This window comes from Apium graveolens, chromosome 4, assembly GCF_009905375.1.
Source record: "Apium graveolens cultivar Ventura chromosome 4, ASM990537v1, whole genome shotgun sequence".
Lineage (NCBI taxonomy): Eukaryota > Viridiplantae > Streptophyta > Magnoliopsida > Apiales > Apiaceae > Apium > Apium graveolens.
The window spans coordinates 6,999,075-7,023,818 of record NC_133650.1 but is presented as its reverse complement, the minus strand read 5'-3'; the positions used below and the strand labels follow the sequence as shown (position 1 = coordinate 7,023,818).

The window sequence follows — 24,744 nt, the reverse complement described above, 5'->3', positions numbered from 1 at the left end:
GTGACGAAAAAATGAACTTACTACTCGACCAAAACCGACGATTTTTTTCCGTCGTAAATGGCTCAATTACGACGATTTCAGTTCAAAAAAACCGTCGTAAATGGCCAGATTTCTTGTAGTGTATGTATGTATAATTATTTTCGATAATAAAACACACAAAGCATAGTCTTTATATATAAATAAAAACTACAGCTTTTGTTTTGTTTACAACATTAAGGCTACGGCCTTGTTTCTTTCTTTCAAGAGCTATGGCTCTTTTCTTCTCTCCGATGTTTTCAAACTAGTGGTAATGCTATGTTCCTGAGTATGTCTATTTATAGTGTACAAACTGCTTATGTCATTGCTTACATATTATTTTAACTTAAAAACATGTAGCCTACCTTATATCTAGAATTCAAAATTGACACTTCCAGCCACTAGCTCAATGATAAAACTCAGCATTTAATTTTAACAGCTGTTGCATACCAACGCCATACAAATCCCTCATTCTTAGGAAGACTTCTGTGTATTTCTTATATGAATAGTTGACCATGCATGCATGACATTCTAACACTCCCCCTCAAACTCGACTTTGCATTCTAATAGATGAGACTTATATTAAAGATATGTAAGTATGTAACTGATCTCTTTTTTTTTGACAAACTCAAGATGCAACTACACACGGGTCAACTTTTTCAACTTTTATGAATTTAAAATTTCAACTATTGATCTCTTTTACTAAAGACATCAGCCAACAACAAAATATATACAATAGGTCTGAAACCATATCACAAACCTACGAGAACAGATGCTCATATCATATGTCAGACGTATGGTTTAAACACCTCGTCGGCTTGTGCCTCTTTGCTAACATCAGGATGATACTGTCACATAATAACCAAAAAATGTTACTATTCACAAATAAATTCATGAATTATTTATAGCAAATAGGCGATAATTAATATTCATAAATACACACTCCAAACCATTTAAATACATTGAAATTAATGAAAACATCATACCTCGAGCATAGAAGTAAATTAGGGTTTCAGTTTGAAAAATCTACAATTTACAAAATTAGGGTTTTGATTTTAAAAACTCCTAATTTACAAAGTTTGATTCGGTTAATCTTTCACGCAGGGGAGAGAAGTTCGATTCGAGCTTAACCATTTGAGTTTCTAACAAGATAATCTTACCAAGCTTATTACCAATATTGAGAAGGAAAGATGAGCAGAGACCGAAGAGAGAGGGGGAGGGAGGTAAGATGAGTAGAGGTGAGAGGTGAGCACAAATGAGGGAGAGAGGGTGGTGGTGAGTGAAGGTGAGCACAGAATGGAGAGAGAGGTGAGTGAGATAAAGAAAAAAAAGGGGGGGGGGAATATTGGCTAAGGGGGTGAAATTTTGGAATAAATGGGAAAATTTTGACTGAGTGGGAAATATATTAAAGTGGGCGTGCTTTGATTTTTTTAGGTAATTTATACATCGGTTATAAAATAACCGATGTCTAGAAACAATATACACATCAGATTAAGACGGGGTAACTGCAGTGGCATTGGCAACCGATGTCTAATATGTGATGTCCATTGACATTTTTCTTGCGGTGAACTAAGATTGCGATTGGTGCAAACCGGAGCATAGATATTGTAAATATCTATATGCTGATTCAAGGTCGATGTAGCTGTTATTGTTGCGTTATAACACTTCAAATCTGAAGTAGCATTTGGAAAGAAGCAATATTGGTGAATTTCTTTCAAACTTTGATCAGGAATGAGAGCGTGACTTGCAAAATAGTCATACATCCTGTAAACTTTGATTAGAAATGAGAGTGTGACTTGCAAACTTTGATGAGAAATGTGAGAGAGAGAGACCATAAGGTCCAGAGAAATATTAGTTATTGTTAAGATTTAAAACTCTTAGAGCTTCCAAAGCTGCCTGAAAGTAACAAGGGCATGACTTAGTAAAGTAGGCGTAGATTCCTAGTCAACACAAAATACTGAATAAAAACTGTACATCTGCATACAGATAACCATTGTGCACTGTTCACCTGGAAAAGCAAGCTAAATTGAAGTTGATTGTCCTGGAAATCCTTGCCAGTAATAGGTCCATCGATTTTTGATCCGTTATTTCCCCAAACCTGAAATTGATAAACCAAACAAGCTAACATTAAATCAATAAATGGAAGCGTTATCATTTTCAGAGACTAGAAATGACGATCGTGTATATGCAGGGCCTGCAATAGGCAACTTGTGTGTCCCAAGCATATTTATACCTTATCACCTACTTTCGTACTCGTAGTCTATTACAATATTATTATCCACAACCACACACACCTTGTAAAGTGCAAATTTACTATTGTCACGTAAAAAACTAACAAAAACTACAAGGTAAACAGACTGAAAAGGTTAAAAGATGAAGAAATCACAATCCTGAGGTAAAACACACAGATATGGCAAAGACATGTATGTTGCTTCCATAAACGAGAGTTAAACCAACAGGAACATGCAGTTCTGACTCGAGTAAAAGAGTGCACCAACTAATAGTAAAAACTTCTTTTACTGGTTACTGCAAAGGCAACAAAAAAATAACAGACTAGTAGTAATAATTTGCACAAGAGAGGAGGATCCAAGCTATTTGGCAGAGTGGTGTAGTTGGCAATTTGTATGTACAAAAGTGGGGTTAAAAAGCTTGTAAAAAGACAATAAAAAACACAAGAAGATGTCTACTGCCAGACTATATTGTACCATCTTCTGCTAGTAGTACCATCATTATTTCAAGTCCTTTCCATTTCACATTTTAGTTACCACATGGGAGGCCTTCAAATTGAACAACTCTTCCTTTCTTAGCTTCCAAACTCCCCACGTCTCCGTAGCTTACATACCAAGCCCCTTGTAGCTAGCATATTCGTATTCTGATTCTGATTCCATACGAACATAAAAAAAAAGAACAAATTTTGTAATGTTATCCCCTACTATGTTGATTATTAAACACTCAGTTAACATGTCATTTCTTGAAATTATGTCAAAAAAATGTTTCAGTCCACATAATGTAGTTGTTAGGATAAACACAACAACAACAATAATAATATTAAATTGTAAAAAAATACAATAATTAACATCGAGCAAAATCCAATAATTAACATCGAGAAAGTAAAGCAATGAGGCAGTGAGAAAGCATGTGAGTGTGTGTATGTATATAAATGCAGAGAAAATAATTACCTGCCAAGAGTTTATCTGTATAAGTTATAACAAAAACATTTGCTACAATTATACTTCAAAAACAAAAGAAGTTGCTAAAGTTAAATAATAATAGGGAGGAATAAAGAGAAACAATATATACAATTTGTTTCATAATTGAACAGAGCAAACCCAACTTATATATACACATGCATCTATTAAAGTAATAAAATATACACATGCATGTACAATTTTAGTGAAATATTACCTAATCGAGCAAACCCAATTTCAAGATTAACAAAACTCCAGACGTGTAAACAAACTCGATTAATATCAAAACTCGATTTATGAATTAATCGAGTTTAATTCATGTAAATTGGTTTGTACAAAATAGGGGTTTTAGGTTAGAGAGTGGGTGAGAAGAGAGATAGTGAGAAATGAGAGAGAAGAGAGACGATACAGTGAGAGAGAAGAGAGAAGAGAAAGAGAGAATCAGAGAGAGAAGAGAGAATGAGAGAGAGGGGGAAACGGTTTTGGTTAAAGGAGGGAAAAATTGAGAATAAAATTTTTGGTTAAGGGGGAATTTTTTGGTGTATTAACGGGGGAAAGAAATAAGCGGGCCTTTTTTAATTTTATTTTAAAGGGATTATAAACATCTGTTGGTTAAGATACAATGTCTTACAACACCTTTAACATCGATTTTGAAGCAACCGATGTTAAAACTGCGTTTAACATCGGTAACATTTCTAACCGATGTTAAAGGGGTGATGTTGTAGGCACTATTTCTATTTCTAGTAGTGCAAGCATGAGCTTTTCTGGATCTTTTGGGCCTTGAGTAAGGTTGTTCTAACTCACTTGGTACATCGGTTATACCAATATCCTTGGGCTCATTATCATTCTCGAGCGTTGTTAGAAGTGGTGTAATGAATTTATGGGCGACCTCTCCCAATATCAGAACACATAAAATGTACCCTCCATTAGAGTCGAGAAAATCTTACGTAACCAGAAAAGATGAATTGGGCTGAAGATTCTCTGACCAACTAGGCATGATCTCGGTGAAAGAGTACTCCATTGGTCCGAGGAATCGTTTCCCTTTTTTTTGCTGCAACTTGATATCTGAAACCTCTCTTTATCGATCTTGGTGCAATACAAGTAATACTGACAATGTTTCCAAAACTTTGAGTGCTACAGTTCAGAAGGAAGATTGTTTTATCAAAAGTTTCTTGGAGAACTAAGTATTTCACACCCTTCTTTATTATGTGAAAAGCATGGGTTGAATTGTAGATGAAGAAACTCGAAAGGCTTGAATTGGATAAATTTCTCCATTGCTCGACATGAATGGCAGGCAAAGTTCGTGTCCACTGTAACACTACATTAACAAATGGAATTTTTTTTAAACAAATATATGTAATCACATATTTAACGTAAAATAACAAAGAAAAAAATTTAATTTTCATAAACGAGGCATAAAATCCTGACTTAATTGACACTTTTATCAAACAAAATATTGCACGAGAAGGATTATGGATGCCAAGAGAGAATTATTAGAAAAGAGCATTGATATTTCCACCAACAATACAAATGCAATAACCGTTTTAAAGTTAAGGACTTTAAATGCATTGGATATAGTAATTAGAAAAATTATTTAGTTAAAACACAGTGAAGAGGGAATTTTCCACCACTTGAAAAACAAGCATACAATAAAAACAATCAAATTCATAAACATAAGTTCAGAAACATTCCCTTAATTGGAATTAGGCACCTAAGCATGACTGTGCTCATACAATACAATTATGATAAGTAACAGCAAATAAATTACAGAAAATTAGGATAGTATATATATATGGGGGAGGAGGGAGAGAAAGAGGGAGACCTTAAACATATGGAAGGTCACCGGTAGGCAGCAGATTTGGCAATTACTTTCATTTTCAGCTACAACTTCATTTTCCCCACTTTTGGATGAAATCTTATATTTGGCGTTGGCTTCTTGTTCATTTTGTTCCATCTCCAATTGATAGTTGATAGTTGGGAAAGGAATTATTGGATTTACAACTCCAATTGTTGCTCAACTGTAGGCAATACTGTATGGTATGGATCTTGCTTGGGGTGTACATGATAGAATTATAATTAAATGAGACTGTAGTGAAGCCATTGATCTTGTTAATGGGGTTCAAGGAGTCTCGGCTTTGGCATATGAATTAAAGATAATTGATATGTGGAAGGCCAAAAAAGAATAGACAGTGAAATTCACATTAGCCGATAAGTATCAAAATGAAAAAGCAAGAGCTGTCACATTTTTGGCACTCGAAGAGGCTAGTGTAGGTTTATTTGACCGTGAGGAGCCCCTGCACAACAAAAAAGAAAAGAATTCTATATTCTATAACAATAGAAATTCTCAACAACTCAAAGTTGAGAGTTTTAGAACAAATGATAACCTTTTTTTATTAACCTCCCCTTATTGTAAGAAGGACAAAACTTTGACTAGTTGAGAATTTCTATTGTTGTAAATTATAGAATTCTTTTTTTTTTGTTAAGTAAACTCACACATTTCTATGGGCCGAAACCTTGACCTCCTCCAAAAAAGGCAAGAGCTCCACCACTTATCAACCCTTTGTTGGCAAATATAGAATTCTTCCTAGGGGTTGAATGTGCATCTTTAGGGAAGAGTTTTTCCATTGGCAAGAGAGGTAATATTTTGGTCAAATAATTACTGAGATACTCTATGAGTAACTTTTTTTTATTAGTACTAGCTTTTTTTAAGAGAACAAGAGTCCAGGGTATAATCATGGATCAAGAACAAGAGAAGAAACAACATGTCCCCAACTAGGGGTAACATAACAATATACCTTTTTATGTGAATTAAAGCAAATTTTCGCCAAGCCAGCCAATTTTGATATTCATTAGAGGATCTTGCCATCTTTGCAGCTTGAAGAATTTTCCACAATATGTGCAGGGGCTCCTCACTGTCGAATACACTTAAAGTAGCCTCTTTGAATGCCAAAACTGTGACTGCTCTGGCTTCTTCATTTTGATACTTATCAGCAAGTGTGAATTCCACTTTCCATTCTTTTTTGGCCTTCCACATATCAATTATCTTTAATTCATATGCCAAAGCCCAGTCTCCTTCAACCTCATTAATAAGATCAATGGCTTCACTGCACTCTGATTCAATTATAATTCTATCAACAAGATGCATACCATACAGTATTACCTACAGTTCACCAACAATTGGAGTTGTAAATCCAATAATTCCTTAACAACTATCAACATTTCCCCCATACTTATTTCGCATAACAGCACTGAAGTTGAGAAAATGAACGCATCTTATATTTTCTTCACTTTTGGGAGTTGTTGGCCGCATAGCTGCTGCTTTTCACCAAGTTATGGTTAACCCTAAGCTCTGTGTGTTTTATATATGCCATACTATTTAGACCCCCACAATGTAGAATGGATAAAGCCCAGGCCCATATCACCATATTCAATTTAAAATTACAATACTCAATCTTTTTAAGCCCATTTGACAATACATTTTAGCCTAATTTTATTTTTTTTTAAATGTAAAACCTAAATTCCTACCTAAAATTAGAAAAAAAAATTGCTGCTATATGATTTTTAAATTCTAATATTTGATTTTCAATCAAGGTAGGTGTTATACACATTTAAAATTAATTAAATACTCCATGAATTTTTTGTCACTAGTAATGAATTGAATTCAATGTGTTAAATTTCCTATAGTAATCAGTAAAATTTCTTGATGAAAGAAGTTCTTAAAAAATATTAAAAATAAAACTTTAATCATTTTGTACAAACCTATATTAATTTATAACACTTTGATTTTAAGAATATAGTGTCCTAATTAATTCAAAAATTACCGTGTACATATATAATTAAATATATCTTTATGAGTTATTTATTTGTACTCCCTCCTAAATTTACCCTGGCATTAAAATATATTTTTTACATTCATAATTTGTAAGCACACCGGTTCACATTAATAATTCATTAATTTTGACTTGTTGCAACATGGTAAAGAGTTTTGGCCGTGGTAGATGTGTTGTTAAAAATTTTCAAATAGATACGTTTATCTAGAGATTAGAGAACTTCTGATACTACTTGAATTACTTTTAATCCAGGGGTTCATATTTGTATTTAAATTGTAGAATTATATAAGTAAAAACTTGCATATACCTTTCACTTATTGAAAATTGTAGTATATATGTTGGAAAGGAAATTACATGCAACACAGTATAAAAAAAAAATCATTTACTAAAAGAACTTATTATAATAAGGTCCCTCTATTCATAACCAGTTAATTAATATGATTTTGTTGAATCGTCAATATTTCAATGTCATCTTTGCATACGACCTCTCCTTCAATTCAATGTAATCACTATATGCTGATCAACTTCGATACCGAGATAATGTGACATTTTTCCGAGATCACTCATCTCAAATTGCTTTGCCATCTGAATCTTGAACTTATTTATATTTGCGATACCCGTTCCTGTAATAAATAAATCGTCTACATAAACCCCAACTACAAGAGCTTCATCTTCTAAGCACCAACACAGTTTAGCATACCATGCACGTGGTGCCTACTTTAACCCATACAACGCCTTTATAAGGTAATACAATAACTGTTCTTCTCCTTTTTTAACAAACCCCTCAGGCTGAGTGACATATACGGTTTAGTGTAGCTCCCCGTTCAGAAACGCTGATTTTATATCTAGGTGATGAATTCCCCCGCCCCTTTTTTTGGCAGCCAAAGTTAGCAATAACCTCACTGTCTCCAATATTCTTATTACTGGAGCGAAGACTCCCTCATAGTCAATTCCTTGCTTTTGTACATATCCCTTTGTAACTAATCGTGCCTTATACTTGACTATCTTTTCTTGTACATCTCGCTTCAACTTGTAAACCCATTTTAAACCAATAGCTCTCTGCCCAGTTGGTAATTCGACCAACTTCCAGGTCGTGTTCCGCTCAATAGCCTCTATTTCACTCTGCATAGCCCGTTTCTATTCTTTCTCAACTACTGCTTCACAATAGGTATTCGGTTCATCAATACCAAGCAACAACAACTCGTCCTCTAACTCGATTTCTTTTATTTCATTATATATATATATCACTGAGAAAATGGAACTTTTGTACTTCATCACTCCTACTAGACGAAACAGTTTGAGAACTGCTCAACGAAGATACTGTTTGAGGACTAGACAAACACTGAACTATGGCTAGATTGTGACTTGCTAGTGCTATCAAGTCAAGATGTCCTATATACACAAATGACATATATGTATATAAATAACTTTTAGCATTACCTTTTTTAATTCTAACTGATTTAGGACATAAAGATCTGCCTATATTATAATCGGTATGAGATTCGAAAGCGTGGAAGAGTATGCTGGTTTGACAATTTAGAGCAGAAGTAGAACAAGAAATTTAAAAGATTTGAGATTAAAATGAATAATATCTTAATAACGTCATTACAAGAAACTGAATAATAGACATCACCCTTTTAACATCAACGGAAAAAGCCAACGATGTTAAAAAAAGTTTAATATAGCTTGGTATTAAACATTGTTTAAGAGTTTGTAGACATCGATCTAATGTAACAGTTGTCTAATGTCATTTTTTAAAAGAAGAACAAGTTGAGTTTACTTTTGGTAAAGTTGTGAAGAATTCAAAGAAGGTGGAATATGTATGGCTAAAGAAGTCAGTTTTTTACTAGATAGATTACGTGAAATTTTACCATTTTTGCTAGTCCCCATGTTATGCACATCAAGAAAAATATGTGGCAATCTAATTGGTATCCTACTAAATATGCGGTATAAATTCAGAGACAGTGGGCATCTCATGGTGATATGATGGAGATCTTAGCTCTAAAAGTAGGAGAAAGGAAAACCTACTTGCCTTTAACCGTCATACTCTATTAAAAGGCTGAAAAGAAGAAAGTATTGTCCTGATTATTACACATGAAACATCCTTTTGGACATGCATCAAAAAATCAAGAACTGTGTGTCAATCCCTGATATGAAGATGTACGGTTTAAAGTACCATGACTGCCACATCATGGTCCAAAAGTTGCTTATTGTTGCCATATTCTTAATATGCAATAGTTTCATATTCTTATAGTCCTTCTAAATAACTCTGAAATTTATCTTTATATTTTATAAGTCTATTTATCTATTACTTGTAAATACTTCTTCTTTCATATAATAAAAAATGTGTTTTTATATTTAATATTTGCATTTTCTTAGTATGCAAAAGGAATATATTGAAAGACATTACTGAGGAAAAATATGTTCAGTGGATGATGGGTGAACACAATCGACAATTTATTGATTGGTTTTAAAAAACGTTAGTTTGGTCATTATATTTTTAAGAATTTTTATCATGATATGGCCCCTTCTCAATCAGATTATGAAATATTAAGTATTAAAGTGATCCAGAATCCGATTTTCGGGAGTTCCATTTTTTGTTACTAAGTAACTCGAGTTAATATTAATTACACATTAATACTAAACTATTGAGTGACTAGTATATTTTTTTTAGGATTTTAATTTGTCCCAAAAGACTCCTTGTATAAGAAAATATTATATCTATAGTTATTAATATTTTATTTCAAATATTCAATTTCAACATTTTGAATTTTTCTCTCGGTCAAGTACTTGTTTTATACACACATTTTGTCACTATTTTATTTCTTTTATATATTTATGTCATTTTCGAATTATTAAATTTTTGTATTATATTATTTTTTTTATTTTTTTCGAGGGTGTAAATAATTTATTTATTAGCCATAAAATTTTTCTTATGCAATTAATGTTGTGAGAGAGAAAGTGCTTGGCAAGTTAATAATTTATTTCCAATTATTATTATTATTATTATTAGTGTAGATAATTCTAGAGTTTGACAAATAACTCTAGAATCTACTAACTACATTATGGTTAATTTGTTTTTTTATCCTAACCTTAATTAAGGAAGTTTATAAATGAGATCATCTTTCCATAATCAAACCCATTACTAAGAAAATCCCCAAATAACTTTCTTCTCAACTTAGTTGAATCAAAATACTAGATTTAGAAATTGAGATTTTGGGTTAAAAGATATCAAAAGGATTAAAATCAATCAAGGTTTGAGTATAATCCAAGAGAGTGAGGTGATTCTAAGAAGCTCATTAAATATTCAATCATATATTAAAGTAATTACTAGTACCCTTTTTCTTTGTCTTTTATTTGTGATTTTTGGATTAATATGTATGATTCATTGATTATTATTTTAGGGAGTAATTAATGTTATGAGTAATTGGGGCAAGTGTATGTATTAGGAATATAAGAATCAATATTTTTTAATGGTTTCGTATAGCTAATTAGTTGATTAATTAAATTTTTTTATTCTACTTGATGCTAATTAGTGCTTAATTGTAAATTAAATTTGTAATTGGGTTTTGGATAGTTTGGCCCAATTAGGGTCCAACCCATCTCATTGCAAAATTGAGCTTAATAAGAATTTGGAAGAGGGTTTAATACAATTTTGGATGGATTAATTAAGGAATTAGTATATTTTGAGAGAGAAAAGAGGAATGAATTATTGGGAAGAATGAATTGATTCTGTATTGTGTGATATTTGTGTGTATTGTGAAGGGAGTTTGGAGGAGGCGGAACCACCACCGATTGCGGTGGTGGCGTTGATCGGAGAAGAGGAGGGAGTCGGGGTCGTGCATGTGTGTGTTTTCTCTGTTGTGTATGTAGGTGTGTTTGTGTCGCATGTGTATGTGTTTTGGTGGCCGGAAACGGCGAAGCCACCATCGACGATGGTGGTGCAGATGAGATCGAAGGAAAGAGAGACGAAACCAGGGAGAGAAAGAAAGAGAAAGAGAAGGAGATAGGAGAGAGAGAGTGTGTGGTTTGGAAATTTTGGCCGGAAAATGCAATCCCGGGTAATTCTGAGAAATCGGATTTGGCGAAGCTTAAGATCGGGGGATGGGGAATAAAAAATCAGTTTTGGAGGTCTCCGGATTTTGGCCGGACCACCGCCGGTCGGTGGCTGTCGCCGGCAACCTCTATGGTTGTTGGTGACGTGGGAGGAGTGAGGAAGAAAGAGAAAAAAGGGCAGGGGCAAAACAGTCTTTGATTAATTAATTTGTTTGAGATAAAAATAAATAGATAATTAACTACAAATAAAGTAAATAAAAATGAGTGATTAAAATGATTTAAGGTGATAGATTATGTGATTTTTGGTTAAGTGAATTATTGAACAATTAGTGGAAGGTTAAAAGATTTAATAAATCCTTTGGATTTATTGTGGATTTTATTTTTGTAAGAAATAATACTAATATTAGACTTTTAGTAAATTGGAGTAAATGAAGGATTTAACCATAATTCCATTTAAGAGTAAAATGGAGTAAAAAGGGGTCAAAAGATGTTGATTAATTAAAATTACCTCTAAAATTTATTAAAAGCGGGATCGTTGCCTTAATATCGATACTTGAGAGAACCACTACATAGTAAACAACTCGTAGTTAATAACGATTCGTTAGAACGCATTTATTAAATAAATCTCGTTATTATCGCCTAATTGACGCGTGAGTAATTATACGTATCGAAGTAGAATATACAACGGAGAGATAATAATATTCCTAACCCCTTTTGTGCTAATTAAAATAGCATTCTATTGAACTCAAAATTTAAGAGTGTTTATTAATTAATAATTTGGGATAATTTCTTCACCGAAGAGCAGTAGAATCTTTAATAAATATATTTGGAAGTGAGTGCACCCTTATAATCCTTTGAGTATTTTGAATTACTAAAGAAATTTCCTCATAATAAATAATGCGAGTTACGAATTTCGAGAAAAATATTTTGAAATAATTATACTAAAGCCATTTTGATGTGAATTATTATTTTAGAAAATACCTGAGGTGGAATTGTTTAACCCGGGAAGGTGAATTTTCACTGCTATTATTGTAGACAAGGCAATTTTTCTCTGCTCTATCCTTATTTATGACTTATATGTCTTATTCATTAATGAGTAATATTTTGGATTTAAACTTTGAAGACCTCATTCACGATTATTTCCTTTCGACAATAATTCGAAATCTTAATTCCATTGAAAAACTCCTTGCTTAGATTTCCGACGGTTTCTATCATTCAAAACAGTTATTTCTTTCACATCAGATGAATTTAAATTCTTTTAAATCATCAGAATCATTCTTGAATCTGCATCGATTGTTAGTCAGATTGATTACTTAATCTTCTTTAAATCTACCATTTTTCAATTCATTGAACTCTTTCCAAACTCACAACTTGCAAATTAATTATTTATTCGTATACTAACTTCTTCAGGGCTATTCACTTTGTGAAGACATTCGAGAATTTTATGTTACCTAGTTATTCTCATTAATCGAGATAACCCTTATATTGTACATACATCGATATATCATTCATGTCGATGTGACAATAATATTACAAGCGTGAAAATTGGTTTATCATTCAAACCAGATTGAGTGACGAAATTCTGAATAGTGTGATATGAAGTGATGTGAAAATTTAATCGGGATGTGTATATCTATACTGGTCAATGTGGAATTTGATAATCACGGTATCTATAATGTGACAAGTCGATGTGTGGACATGTTATTCGGCTCGAGTGTAGCCGCGGGTTAAGACGTTAACCCTTCTTTTATGCTAGCAAGTGTATTGGGCGTTCTTACGACGAGCCGTGATCGGGTGAGCGTAAGATTTGCAGGAGGACGGTACACTGTGATAGCGTAAGATTTTTTTAAAAATATTTTTCAGCGATCCAACCGTATGGATGTCTATATATATATATATATATTAGTGATATAACCAAAGTTTCGGATCAAAATAATTTATTTAGATTTTAATTTTAAAAGTCAGGCATTAGTTTGACCAATACAGCTAATTAGTGTTTAGTCCTAAATTGGTGTTTCGATTTTTTTAAAAATATTTTTCATCGATCTAACCGTATGGATGTCAATAGATATATATATATTAGTGATATAACCAAATTTTCAAATTAAAATAATTTTATTTGGTTTTCCATTTTAACAGTCAAATATCGGTTTGACTAATACAACTAACTAGTATTTAGTCCTGAATTGGTGTTTCGATTTTTTTAAAAATAATTTTCATCGATCCAACCGTATGGATTTCAATAGATATATATATTAGTGATATAACCAAATTTTCAAATAAAAATAATTTTATTTGGTTTTCCATTTTAACAATCAAACATCGGTTTGACTAATACAACTAACTAGTGTTTAGTCCTGAATTGGTGTTTCGATTTTTTTAAAAATAATTTTCATCGATCCAACCGTATGGATTTCAATAGATATATATATTAGTGATATAACCAAAGTTTCATATCAATATAAATTTATTTCGTTTGCCATTTTAACAGTCAATCATGAGTTTGACTAGTACAACCAACTAATTCTTAGTCCTAAATTTGTGTTTCGATTTTTTTAAAAATGTTTTTTATTGATCCAACTGTATGGATGTCAATAGATATATTTTAATGATATAAACCAAAGTTTCATATCAATATAATTTTATTTGGTTTTTCAGTTTAACAGTCAAGTATGAGTTTGACCAATACAACTAAATAGTGTTTAGTTCTGAATTTGTGTTTCGCTTTTTTAAAAATATTTTTCATTGATCCAACCGTATGCATGTTAATAGATATATATTAGATATATAACCACAGTTTCATATCAATATAATTTATTTGACTTGCCGGTTTAACAGTAAAACATGAGTTTGACTTATACAACTAACTAGTGTTTAGTTCTGAATTTGTGGTTCAATTTTTTTTAATTATATAATGTGAATTAGGTACATAATTTTAATTATATGCAATATGCATCCCTTAGATTTTAATATCCTTACAATAATCCCCCTTCAACCGATTTTTGTTAATTTTGACCGCTAAATAACGATTATGTAAAAAATATAGTTAATTTTTTTTATAGTGCGATTATCTATATAAAAATTTTATAATGTGCATAATAATTATAAATATATCAAAAAATAATATTTAACTTGAATATTTTAAAGATGAAATAATTAAATAGAAAAACTAAAAAAAATTATTATTATTTTTAAAAAAGGTTTAAATCGATTTAACACTTGATTCAATTTTTTTTTAAAATTATTATATTTTTTTGTATCTTTTTCAATATTTTAAATTTATTAATATTTTATTTTAATATTTTCTATGTGTTATCTCTGTTTTATCCCTAGTCAACTGAAACTTAACGGTCAAAATTGACAGAAAATTGGTTAAGGGGTGGTTATTGTAATAGTATAGAAATATAAGGAATGCATATTGCATATAATTAAAGTTCTTAACCTAATTTACATTAAGCTAAAACCGAAAGCATGCAAAGTTAAAATAACTATATATATATATATTAGTGATATAACCAAAATTTTATATCAAAACTATAACCCGTAACTACATATTTAATCTAACAATCTACATTTTGTAGCGACTTAAGAATTTTTTTATTATCGGCTTACTAATATTTTTCTCCAAAAATTATAATGACTGTAATTTAAATTATAGACTTTATAATATAAAATTCAACATACTATTATCATACACACACATATATATATTATAAATATATATATATATATATTGTATCAAATATATTTGTACATGAAATGAATATTATAAATGCATATTTTTCCTAATAAAGCTAAAATTAAAATAATTACTATAAGTTTTTAAGTTTTAAAAAAAAAATCAACCGAAAACGATCGCATTTATATTAATTGACAATGGTCATTTTTTGTATTTCACTAAATTCAACTGAATTCAGTGCAAAAGAAATTTTCCCATTTTGCTCAAAATTTGAAAAAAAAAAGAGGGAAATTTCCCGCCAAATTCAAAATTAATTTTTGATCGATTGCGGTCGAATTTAGTATATGAAAAAATATTTATGGAGGGAAAATTCCCGCTCTTTTTTCCCACGTTATTTATTTAACTCCTAAATACGACCGTTTTAATTTCGACCATTTTTTTTCGACCGCTGCAAGTTGAATTTATTTGTAAATACGACCGATTAAATACGACTGTTTGAATTCGACCGAGCCCAGTCGAATTTAGCCGTGTCCAAAGGTTTCGACCACCGGCGGTCGAATTATGGCGCAGTCGAATTTAAATCAGTTGTATTTAATCATGTTTTCTTGTAGTGATCAAAATGAAGAAGCAAGAGCTGTTACAGTTTTGGCACTCGAAGAGGCTAGTGTAGGTTTATTTGACAGCGAGGAGCCCTGCGCAATATGCGGCAAATTCTTCAAGATGCAAAGATGGAATGATCCTCTAATAATTATTCGAATCGGCTGACTTGGTGAAAATTTGCTTTAATTCAAAAAAAAGTATCTTGTTATGTTACCCCTAGTTGGGGACATGTGGTTTCTTCTATTGTTCTTGATCCATGGTTATACAAAGGACTCTTGTCCTCTTAAAAAAAGCTGTAGTACTAATAAAAAAAGTTACTTATAGAGTATCTTAGTAATTATTTGGCCAAAATATTATCTCTCCGGTTTATGGAAAACTCTTCCCTAAAGATGCACATTCAACCCCCAACAATAATTCTATATCTGTCAACAAAGGGTTGATATGGAGTTCTTGCACTACAAGAAATTTGCAATCAGACAACGCATGACAAACAACGGTTAAAAAAAAACCGTCGTCCTAAAAAATCATACAACGGTGAATTGATTTTACAGAAAAAACAGTTGTGTGAGCTCCATAACGAACAACGGATATTCATCTTTTTTAAACTGTTGTACAAGTTGTATCCTCTCATCGAGTCAGACAACAGTTTTTTAAATATAGTGTTGTTGTAGATCTTTAACACAACTATTACAAACCGTTGTTACTATGTTAAAGTATAGGGATATAAGACAACGGTTTTGACATTACATTGTGTAATTGAGACAACGGTTTTTTAAAAGGGTTGTCCTCTAAACCATCAAACAACGGAATGAAACCGTTGTCTGAGGAATTTCAATGGGTACTACGTATTGAGGTGGCAGCACGTGATAGGTGGTAAATCATTCACAAGGATTGCTGACATGGCGAAATGAGAGCCCTTCATTGATATGAGATTTGATATTGGCCGTTAGATCGAAAAATAGCCGAATTCTTATACAACGGTTTTATGTTAAAACAAAAGTGTTATCTTAGTTGGTCTCATACAAGCTTTTAGATATTACGTTGTGTAATTCACACAACAGTTTTTACAAGGGTTGTCTTAGAAAACTTCATACAACGGAACAAAACAGTTGTCTGAAATAGTTATTTTATAATTTCAATGGGCACCACCTGATGAGGTGGCACCCCATAATTGGTTGTAAACATTTTACTCGGATTGCTGAAGTGTCTGAATGATAGCCCTTGATTGAAATGAGATTAGATATTAGCCGTTAGATTGAAAAAAGCTGATATGCTCACACAACGGTTTTATAATAAAAAAAGCGTTGTCTTATTTTATCTTTACACAATGGTGTTTCAAGGAAACCATTGTAAAAGTATCACTCTATAAATGAGATTTCCGGTTTACAAGATTAATTTCTAAAATAATTTTTTTCGACGATTCAACCGTATAGATGTTAAGATATATCAATTTTAGTCATATGAAAAAATTATTAAAAAATTTGAAATTCATCTTGCACGTCAAGATTAGAAAAATCCAGTAAAACTACCCCTTCGAACAACGAAACTCGTTCCCGATTTACTAGATTAATTTTTAAATTGATATTTTCGAAGATCCGACCGTACGGATGTTAGGATATATCAATTTTAGTCATATGAAAAAATTATTAAAAAATATGAATTTCATCTTGCATGTCAGGATTAGAAAAATCCAGTAAACGTACCCCCCCGACAACGAGACTCGTTCCCGATTTACAAGATTAATTTTTAAAATGATTTTTTCGACAATCCAACCATACGGATGTTAAGATATATCAATTTTAGTCATATGAAAAAATTATTAAAAAATATGAACTTCATCTTGCATGTCAGGATTAGAAAAATCCGGTAAAAGTACCCCTCCCAACAAAGAGACTCGTTCCCGATTTACAAGATTAATTTTTAAAATGATTTTTTCGACGATCCAACCGTACGGATGTTAAGATATATCAATTTTAGTCATATGAAAAAATTATTAAAAAATATGAACTTCATCTTGCATGTCAGGATTAGAAAAATCCGGTATAAGTACCCCTCCCGACAACGAGACTCGTTCCCGATTTACAAGATTAATTTTTAAAATGATTTTTTCGACGATCCAACCATACGGATGTTAAGATATATCAATTTTAGTCATATGAAAAAAATATTAAAAAATATGAACTTCATCTTGCATGTCAGGATTAGAAAAATTCAGTAAAGAGACTCGTTCCCGATTTACAAGATTAATTTTTAAAATGATTTTTTCGACGATCCAACCGTACGGATGTTAAGATATATCAATTTTAGTCATATGAAAAAATTATTAAAAAATATGAACTTCATCTTGCATGTCAGGATTAGAAAAATCCGGTATAAGTACCCCTCCCGACAACGAGACTCGTTCCGGATTTACAAGATTAATTTTTAAAATGATTTTTTCGACGATCCAACCGTACGGATATTAAGATATATCAATTTTAATCATATGAAAAAATTATTAAAAAATATGAACTTCATCTTGCATGTCAGGATTAGAAAAATCCGGTAAAAGTACCCCTCCCGACAACGAGACTCGTTCCCGATTTACAAGATTAATTTTTAAAATGATTTTTTCGACGATCCAACCGTACGGATGTTAAGATATATCAATTTTAGTCATATGAAAAAATTATTAAAAAATATGAACTTCATCTTGCATGTCAGGATTAGAAAAATCCGGTAAAAGTACCCCTCCCTACAACGAGACTCGTTCCCGATTTACAAGATTAATTTTTAAAATGATTTTTTCGACGATCCAACCGTACGGATGTTAAGATATATCAATTTTAGTCATATGAAAAACTTATTAAAAAATATGAACTTCATCTTGCATGTCAGGATTAGAAAAATCCGGTATAAGTACCCCTCCCGACAACGAGACTCGTTCCCGATTTACAAGATTAATTTTTAAAATGATTTTTTCGACGATCCAACCGTACGGATGTTAAGATATATCAATTTTAGTCATATGAAAAACTTACTAAAAAATATGAACTTCATCTTGCATGTCAGGATTGGAAAAATCCGGTATAAGTACCCCTCCCGACAACGAGACTCGTTCCCGATTTACAAGACTAATTTTTAAAATGATTTTTTCGACGATCCAACCGTACGGATGTTAGGATATATCAATTTTAGTCATATGAAAAAATTATTAAAAAATATGAACTTCATCTTGCATGTCAGGATTAGAAAAATCTGGTATAAGTACCCCTCCCGACAACGAGACTCGTTCCCGATTTACAAGATTAATTTTTAAAATGATTTTTTCGACGATCCAACCGTACGGATGTTAAGATATATCAATTTTAGTCATATGAAAAAATTATTAAAAAATATGAACTTCATCTTGCATGTCAGGATTAGAAAAATCCGGTAAAAGTATCCCTCCCGACAACGAGACTCGTTCCCGATTTACAAGATTAATTTTTAAAATAATTTTTTCGATGATCCAACCGTACGGATGTTAAGATATATCAATTTTATTCATATGAAAAAATTATTAACAAATTTAAAATTCATCTTGCATGTCAAGATTAATTTTTAAAATGGTTTTTTTTGATAATCCAACCATACCAATATCTTGATTTTAGTCTTATGAAAAAATTATAAAAATATTTCATATTCATCTTGCATGATATGTATACAAAAATCATGCTTGGAACCTGAATATTCAGAAAAACACTAGTTTCCAAAACTAGATTCATTTAACGTGCTGTAAAATTTGTATCATATGTATACTGAATATTTTTTTCAACGTGTTGTACAATAACAATAAAACATAAAATTATCTAATTACACTAATATATAATAAAATTAAAAAAATAATATAAATACACATGAATTAAAATTAAAATTAATCAAATATTACACAATATTTCCCCTTTTGATTGAATGAAATTTTTTGTTTCCCCCCTTACCAAATTCTTCTTCCCGGTTTCCCACTTTTCACTATAGCCCTATCTCTTCGGCCCCTCTCACACAAGCACTCGCATCACTTCATCGCCTCTCACACTCCCCTCTTGCCATCTATCTGGCATCTCTTTTCCTCGTCAGTTTCAATTTCTTGTTTCTTCTATACAATCAAACCAGAGCTTCAGAACCCTAATCTTGGTCGACTTTGAGTTATTCAAAATCTGAGTTGTAATTAGTTTTACAATTAGTTTGATTGGAGGTTTTTAAGAGGAGCCCAATCTTTAATTCGCTGAAATTAGTAAGTTAATTGAGTCCTTTACAATTTTATGTTATATTTTGAGATGGGTTTTTTTTAGAACTGGGTGTATAACAAGCTCTGTTTCTCCTCTGGTTGGAGATGTAGCTCTGGATTTCGAAGCAGAGGCTATTTTCGATCAGAAATTCATCAATGTAAGTAACTAGATATCAGAGTTTTCGTACCATTTTCAAATTTTCGGCTAGAGTTGGTTACTCTCGATATTACTTGTTTTTATAAATTGAGCGTCTCTTTCTACTTGGAGTTGTTCTAATTGAGCAAGATGCCTTTTTCTGGCTGATTATTATATTATTATTGTCTTATAACACTTTTGTTTTGATGTCTTGTTTAATTGAGATGTATGTTGTTTATCCCAAATTGTGAAATCTAGTTATGCAAGTATGCCGCAAGTTCTGTGCATTTCGGGGTCTACTTTGAGTTGTAAATGCAGGGAATTTATGTATATGTGAAACTTTATATAATCAAGCACATACCTGACTTCTACGTGTTTGTGTTCTCAGATTAAACTCTCCGACTATAAACAAAATGATGCCTCATTTTGTGGTAGATATCAAAATGTTACAAACTGAAACCATACTTTCATTAATTATAACATAGTGAAACTGCTGGATTGGGGATATGATGGGAGGGCCACTAGTAAATAAACTGCGGCTGTGAGAGCAGCATTTCGATGAGAGGTTTCAGTTTGGCACCAGCTTGACCATCCAAATGTTACAAAAGTATACATATTTCACATACATTGATTGCCTTTTCTACTTACTAAAAAATATTTGTTTTAACTACATATATGTATTGGTCCCTTCAAATTTTCACGATGATCCAGCAATTTTTCTGACAGCGTCTTTTTTGTGATATTCTGAATCTTATACCATTTATTTGAAGTTTCCAATTTGATGTTCACCCGAAGGCTTGACTGGAGTTTGTTGGTGCATCGGTGGGGACTTCAAATATCGTGGTCCAGCTTGCCTTGGATTTAGCTAGAGGGTGAGTTTCTGTTCAATGTTTATATATAAAACTTGATAGTAGCGATCCATAATTGATATTTGTCTTCACTCTGCAGTTTGAACTATTTACACTCAAACAAGATTGTACACCGGGATGTGAAAGCTGAATATATGCTACTGGATGCCCGGGAAAATCTAAAAATAGCTGATTTTGGACTTGCTCGATTTGAAGCTCTGAATTGGGAAGATATGACTGGTGAAACTGGAACATTTGTGTACATGGCACCAGAGGTAACAATGCATACCTGACATGGATTCTTCACTTTTCTCTTTTTTTCATACCACTACCGTCTGCACTGTAAAATATAAATTTGAGGACTCAATAATATGAGACCAGACTACACAGTTACCTACAAACAACATTGACAGTGCCGATACCTACATTGTTTATTATCTTCTTTTCCAAATGATGCCATCTTGTTTCTTGTTTATCCCTTTTATATGTTGAAACTGATTTGTATTCCTTCACCATCTAATACACATCCAAAGACCAGACATTATTTAACTCTACTTAACTCTCAACTTATCTAAGTCTTAGTGAGCTAAAATTATTTTTATGAGACCAGGGTTTTTGACTACATACATTCACAGCCTGAAATTAATGAGAAAATGAGAGCCATACTTGTAGACTGGTTGATTGAAGTTCACAACAAATTTGATCTGATGCCAGAGACTCTTTACCTCACAATCAACATAATTGATCGCTATCTAGCAATGAAGACAGTGGCAAGGAACTGCAGGGCATTAGTTAAATGTTTACAGCCTCAAAGTATGAAGATATATGGTCCCCTGAAGGGAATGATTTTACCAAAATTTCAGACAATGCTTACACTAATCAACAAGTGCTAGTTATTGACAAGAAAATTATGGGTGGGCAGGAATGAAACTTAGCTGTCCCTACTCCTTATGAGCGTATGTATGCAAATTAGTAATTGTGTACCTTAATGAGCATGTTTAAAAATAGATTTTAAGTTATAGTTGTAATTCTCGTAGAGAACCTTTGTATTATAAATTTAATTTCAATTGTGAAATAACAATTGAATTATTAGAATATCATTTTATTTTAAAATTGATTTATTTTAAATAATGAGATTAATTTTGTAAACAGTTGTGTAAAATCTACTTAAAAAATGATGAAAACCGTTGTATGTTTCACTACACATATTTTTTTAAAAAAAAAACTGTTGTCTTTTGATATTCTTTGCAATGATTTAAATTTTTTATACCATTGTCTTTTAAACAAAAAACATTAATGACAATGGTTTTAACTAGTTAAGAAAAGTTTATAAACTGTTGTTTATGAAAATATCGAACAAGTTAACAATAATGGTTTTTCTAACAAAACCATTGTTGTTAAGTTAGATAGACAATAGTTGAATAAAAAAAACGGTTGTTTAAAAAAGTTCCAACAATGGTTTGTTTAGAATAACTGTTGTGTCTGCCATGTTAACACAAGTATTCTAACATGTTGTTTAATCTCTCTTTTTACAAGCATAAAAATAACCATTGTCTGATGTTCAATCACACGAGTTTTGGATAGACAACGGAAAATATACTTGTCACACAACGGCAAAAAACAGTTGTATGATTGCAAATATGTTGTAGTGATCAACAGAAAAAGCCAACGATGTTAAAAAAAGTTTAATATAGCTTGGTATTAAACATTGTTTAAGAGTTTGTAGACATCGATCTAATGTAACAGTTGTCTAATGTCATTTTTTAAAAGAAGAACAAGTTGAGTTTACTTTTGGTAAAGTTGTGAAGAATTCAAAGAAGGTGGAATATGTATGGCTAAAGAAGTCAGTTTTTTACTAGATAGATTACGTGAAATTTTACCATTTTTGCTAGTCCCGATGTTATGCACATCAAGAAAAATATGTGGCAATCTAATTGGTATCCTACTAAATATGCGGTATAAATTCAGAGACAGTGGGCATCTCATGGTGATATGATGGAGATCTTAGCTCTAAAAGTAGGAGAAAGGAAAACCTACTTGCCTTTAACCGTCATACTCTATTAAAAGGCTGAAAAGAAGAAAGTATTGTCCTGATTATTACACATGAAACATCCTTTTGGACATGCATCAAAAAATCAAGAACTGTGTGTCAATCCCTGATATGAAGATGTACGGTTTAAAGTACCATGACTGCCACATCATCGTCCAAAAGTTGCTTATTGTTGCCATATTCTTAATATGCAATAGTTTCATATTCTTATAGTCCTTCTAAATAACTCTGAAATTTATCCTTATATTTTATAAGTCTATTTATCTATTACTTGTAAATACTTCTTCTTTCATATAATAAAAAATGTGTTTTTATATTTAATATTTGCATTTTCTTAGTATGCAAAAGGAATATATTGAAAGACATTACTGAGGAAAAATATGTTCGGTGGATGATGGGTGAACACAATCGACAATTTATTGATTGGTTTTAAAAAACGTTAGTTTGGTCATTATATTTTTAAGAATTTTTATCATGATATGGCCCCTTCTCAATCAGATTATGAAATATTAAGTATTAAAGTGATCGAGAATCCGATTTTCGGGAGTTCCATTTTTTGTTACTAAGTAACTCGAGTTAATATTAATTACACATTAATACTAAACTATTGAGTGACTCGTATATTTTTTTTAGGATTTTAATTTGTCCCAAAAGACTCCTTGTATAAGAAAAATATTATATCTATAGTTATTAATATTTTATTTCAAATATTCAATTTCAACATTTTGAATTTTTCTCTCGGTCAAGTACTTGTTTTATACACACATTTTGTCACTATTTTATTTCTTTTATATATTTATGTCATTTTCGAATTATTAAATTTTTGTATTATATTATTTTTTTTATTTTTTTCGAGGGTGTAAATAATTTATTTATTAGCCATAAAATTTTTCTTATGCAATTAATGTTGTGAGAGAGAAAGTGCTTGGCAAGTTAATAATTTATTTCCAATTATTATTATTATTATTATTAGTGTAGATAATTCTAGAGTTTGACAGATAACTCTAGAATCTACTAACTACATTATGGTTAATTTGTTTTTTTATCCTAACCTTAGTTAAGGAAGTTTATAAATGAGATCATCTTTCCATAATCAAACCCATTACTAAGAAAATCCCCAAATAACTTTCTTCTCAACTTAGTTGAATCAAAATACTAGATTTAGAAATTGAGATTTTGGGTTAAAAGATATCAAAAGGATTAAAATCAATCAAGGTTTGGGTATAATCCAAGAGAGTGAGGTGATTCTAAGAAGCTCATTAAATATTCAATCATATATTAAAGTAATTACTAGTACCCTTTTTCTTTGTCTTTTATTTGTGATTTTTGGATTAATATGTATGATTCATTGATTATTATTTTAGGGAGTAATTAATGTTACGAGTAATTGGGGCAAGTGTATGTATTAGGAATATAAGAATCTATGTTTTTAATGGTTTCGTATAGCTAATTAGTTGATTAATTAAATTTTTTTATTCTACTTGATACTAATTAGTGCTTAATTGTAAATTAAATTTGTAATTGGGTTTTGGATAGTTTGGCCCAATTAGGGTCCAACCCATCTCATTGCAAAATTGAGCTTAATAAGAATTTGGAAGAGGGTTTAATACAATTTTGGATGGATTAATTAAGGAATTAGTATATTTTGAGAGAGAAAAGAGGAATGAATTATTGGGAAGAATGAATTGATTCTGTATTGTGTGATATTTGTGTGTATTGTGAAGGGAGTTTGGAGGAGGCGGAACCACCACCGATTGCGGTGGTGGCGTTGATCGGAGAAGAGGAGGGAGTCGGGGTCGTGCATGTGTGTGTTTTCTCTGTTGTGTATGTAGGTGTGTTTGTGTCGCGTGTGTATGTGTTTTGGTGGCCGGAAACGGCGAAGCCACCATCGACGATGGTGGTGCAGATGAGATCGAAGGAAAGAGAGACGAAACCAGGGAGAGAAAGAAAGAGAAAGAGAAGGAGATAGGAGAGAGAGAGTGTGTGGTTTGGAAATTTTGGCCGGAAAATGCAATCCCGGGTACTTCTGAGAATTCGGATTTGGCGAAGCTTAAGATCGGGGGATGGGGAATAAAAAATCAGTTTTGGAGGTCTCC

General features: G+C 31.7%; 1 protein-coding gene across 10 annotated transcripts; it reads right to left on the bottom strand.

The window, feature by feature from the left end:
* Positions 1-726: 726 nt before the first annotated feature.
* LOC141717620 (granule-bound starch synthase 1, chloroplastic/amyloplastic-like) lies at positions 727-6,518 on the bottom strand. 10 transcript variants are annotated; one of them, XR_012573706.1, is made up of 5 exons: positions 5,026-6,518; positions 4,008-4,521; positions 2,721-2,893; positions 2,024-2,113; positions 727-863 (listed from the first exon to the last, which is right to left on the bottom strand). XR_012573706.1 is itself a non-coding variant. In XM_074519772.1 (3 exons), exons 1-3 carry the CDS (start codon positions 5,155-5,157, stop codon positions 804-806), a joined length of 282 nt encoding a protein of 93 aa, XP_074375873.1. In that variant the 5' UTR covers positions 5,158-6,518; the 3' UTR covers positions 727-803. The 10 variants fall into 10 exon arrangements, 2 of the variants coding, with proteins under 2 accessions (XP_074375873.1, XP_074375874.1); XR_012573707.1 differs by having other exon boundaries at positions 4,151-4,521; XR_012573703.1 differs by having other exon boundaries at positions 2,721-4,521; positions 5,026-5,497; positions 5,999-6,518.
* Positions 6,519-24,744: the final 18,226 nt, after the last annotated feature.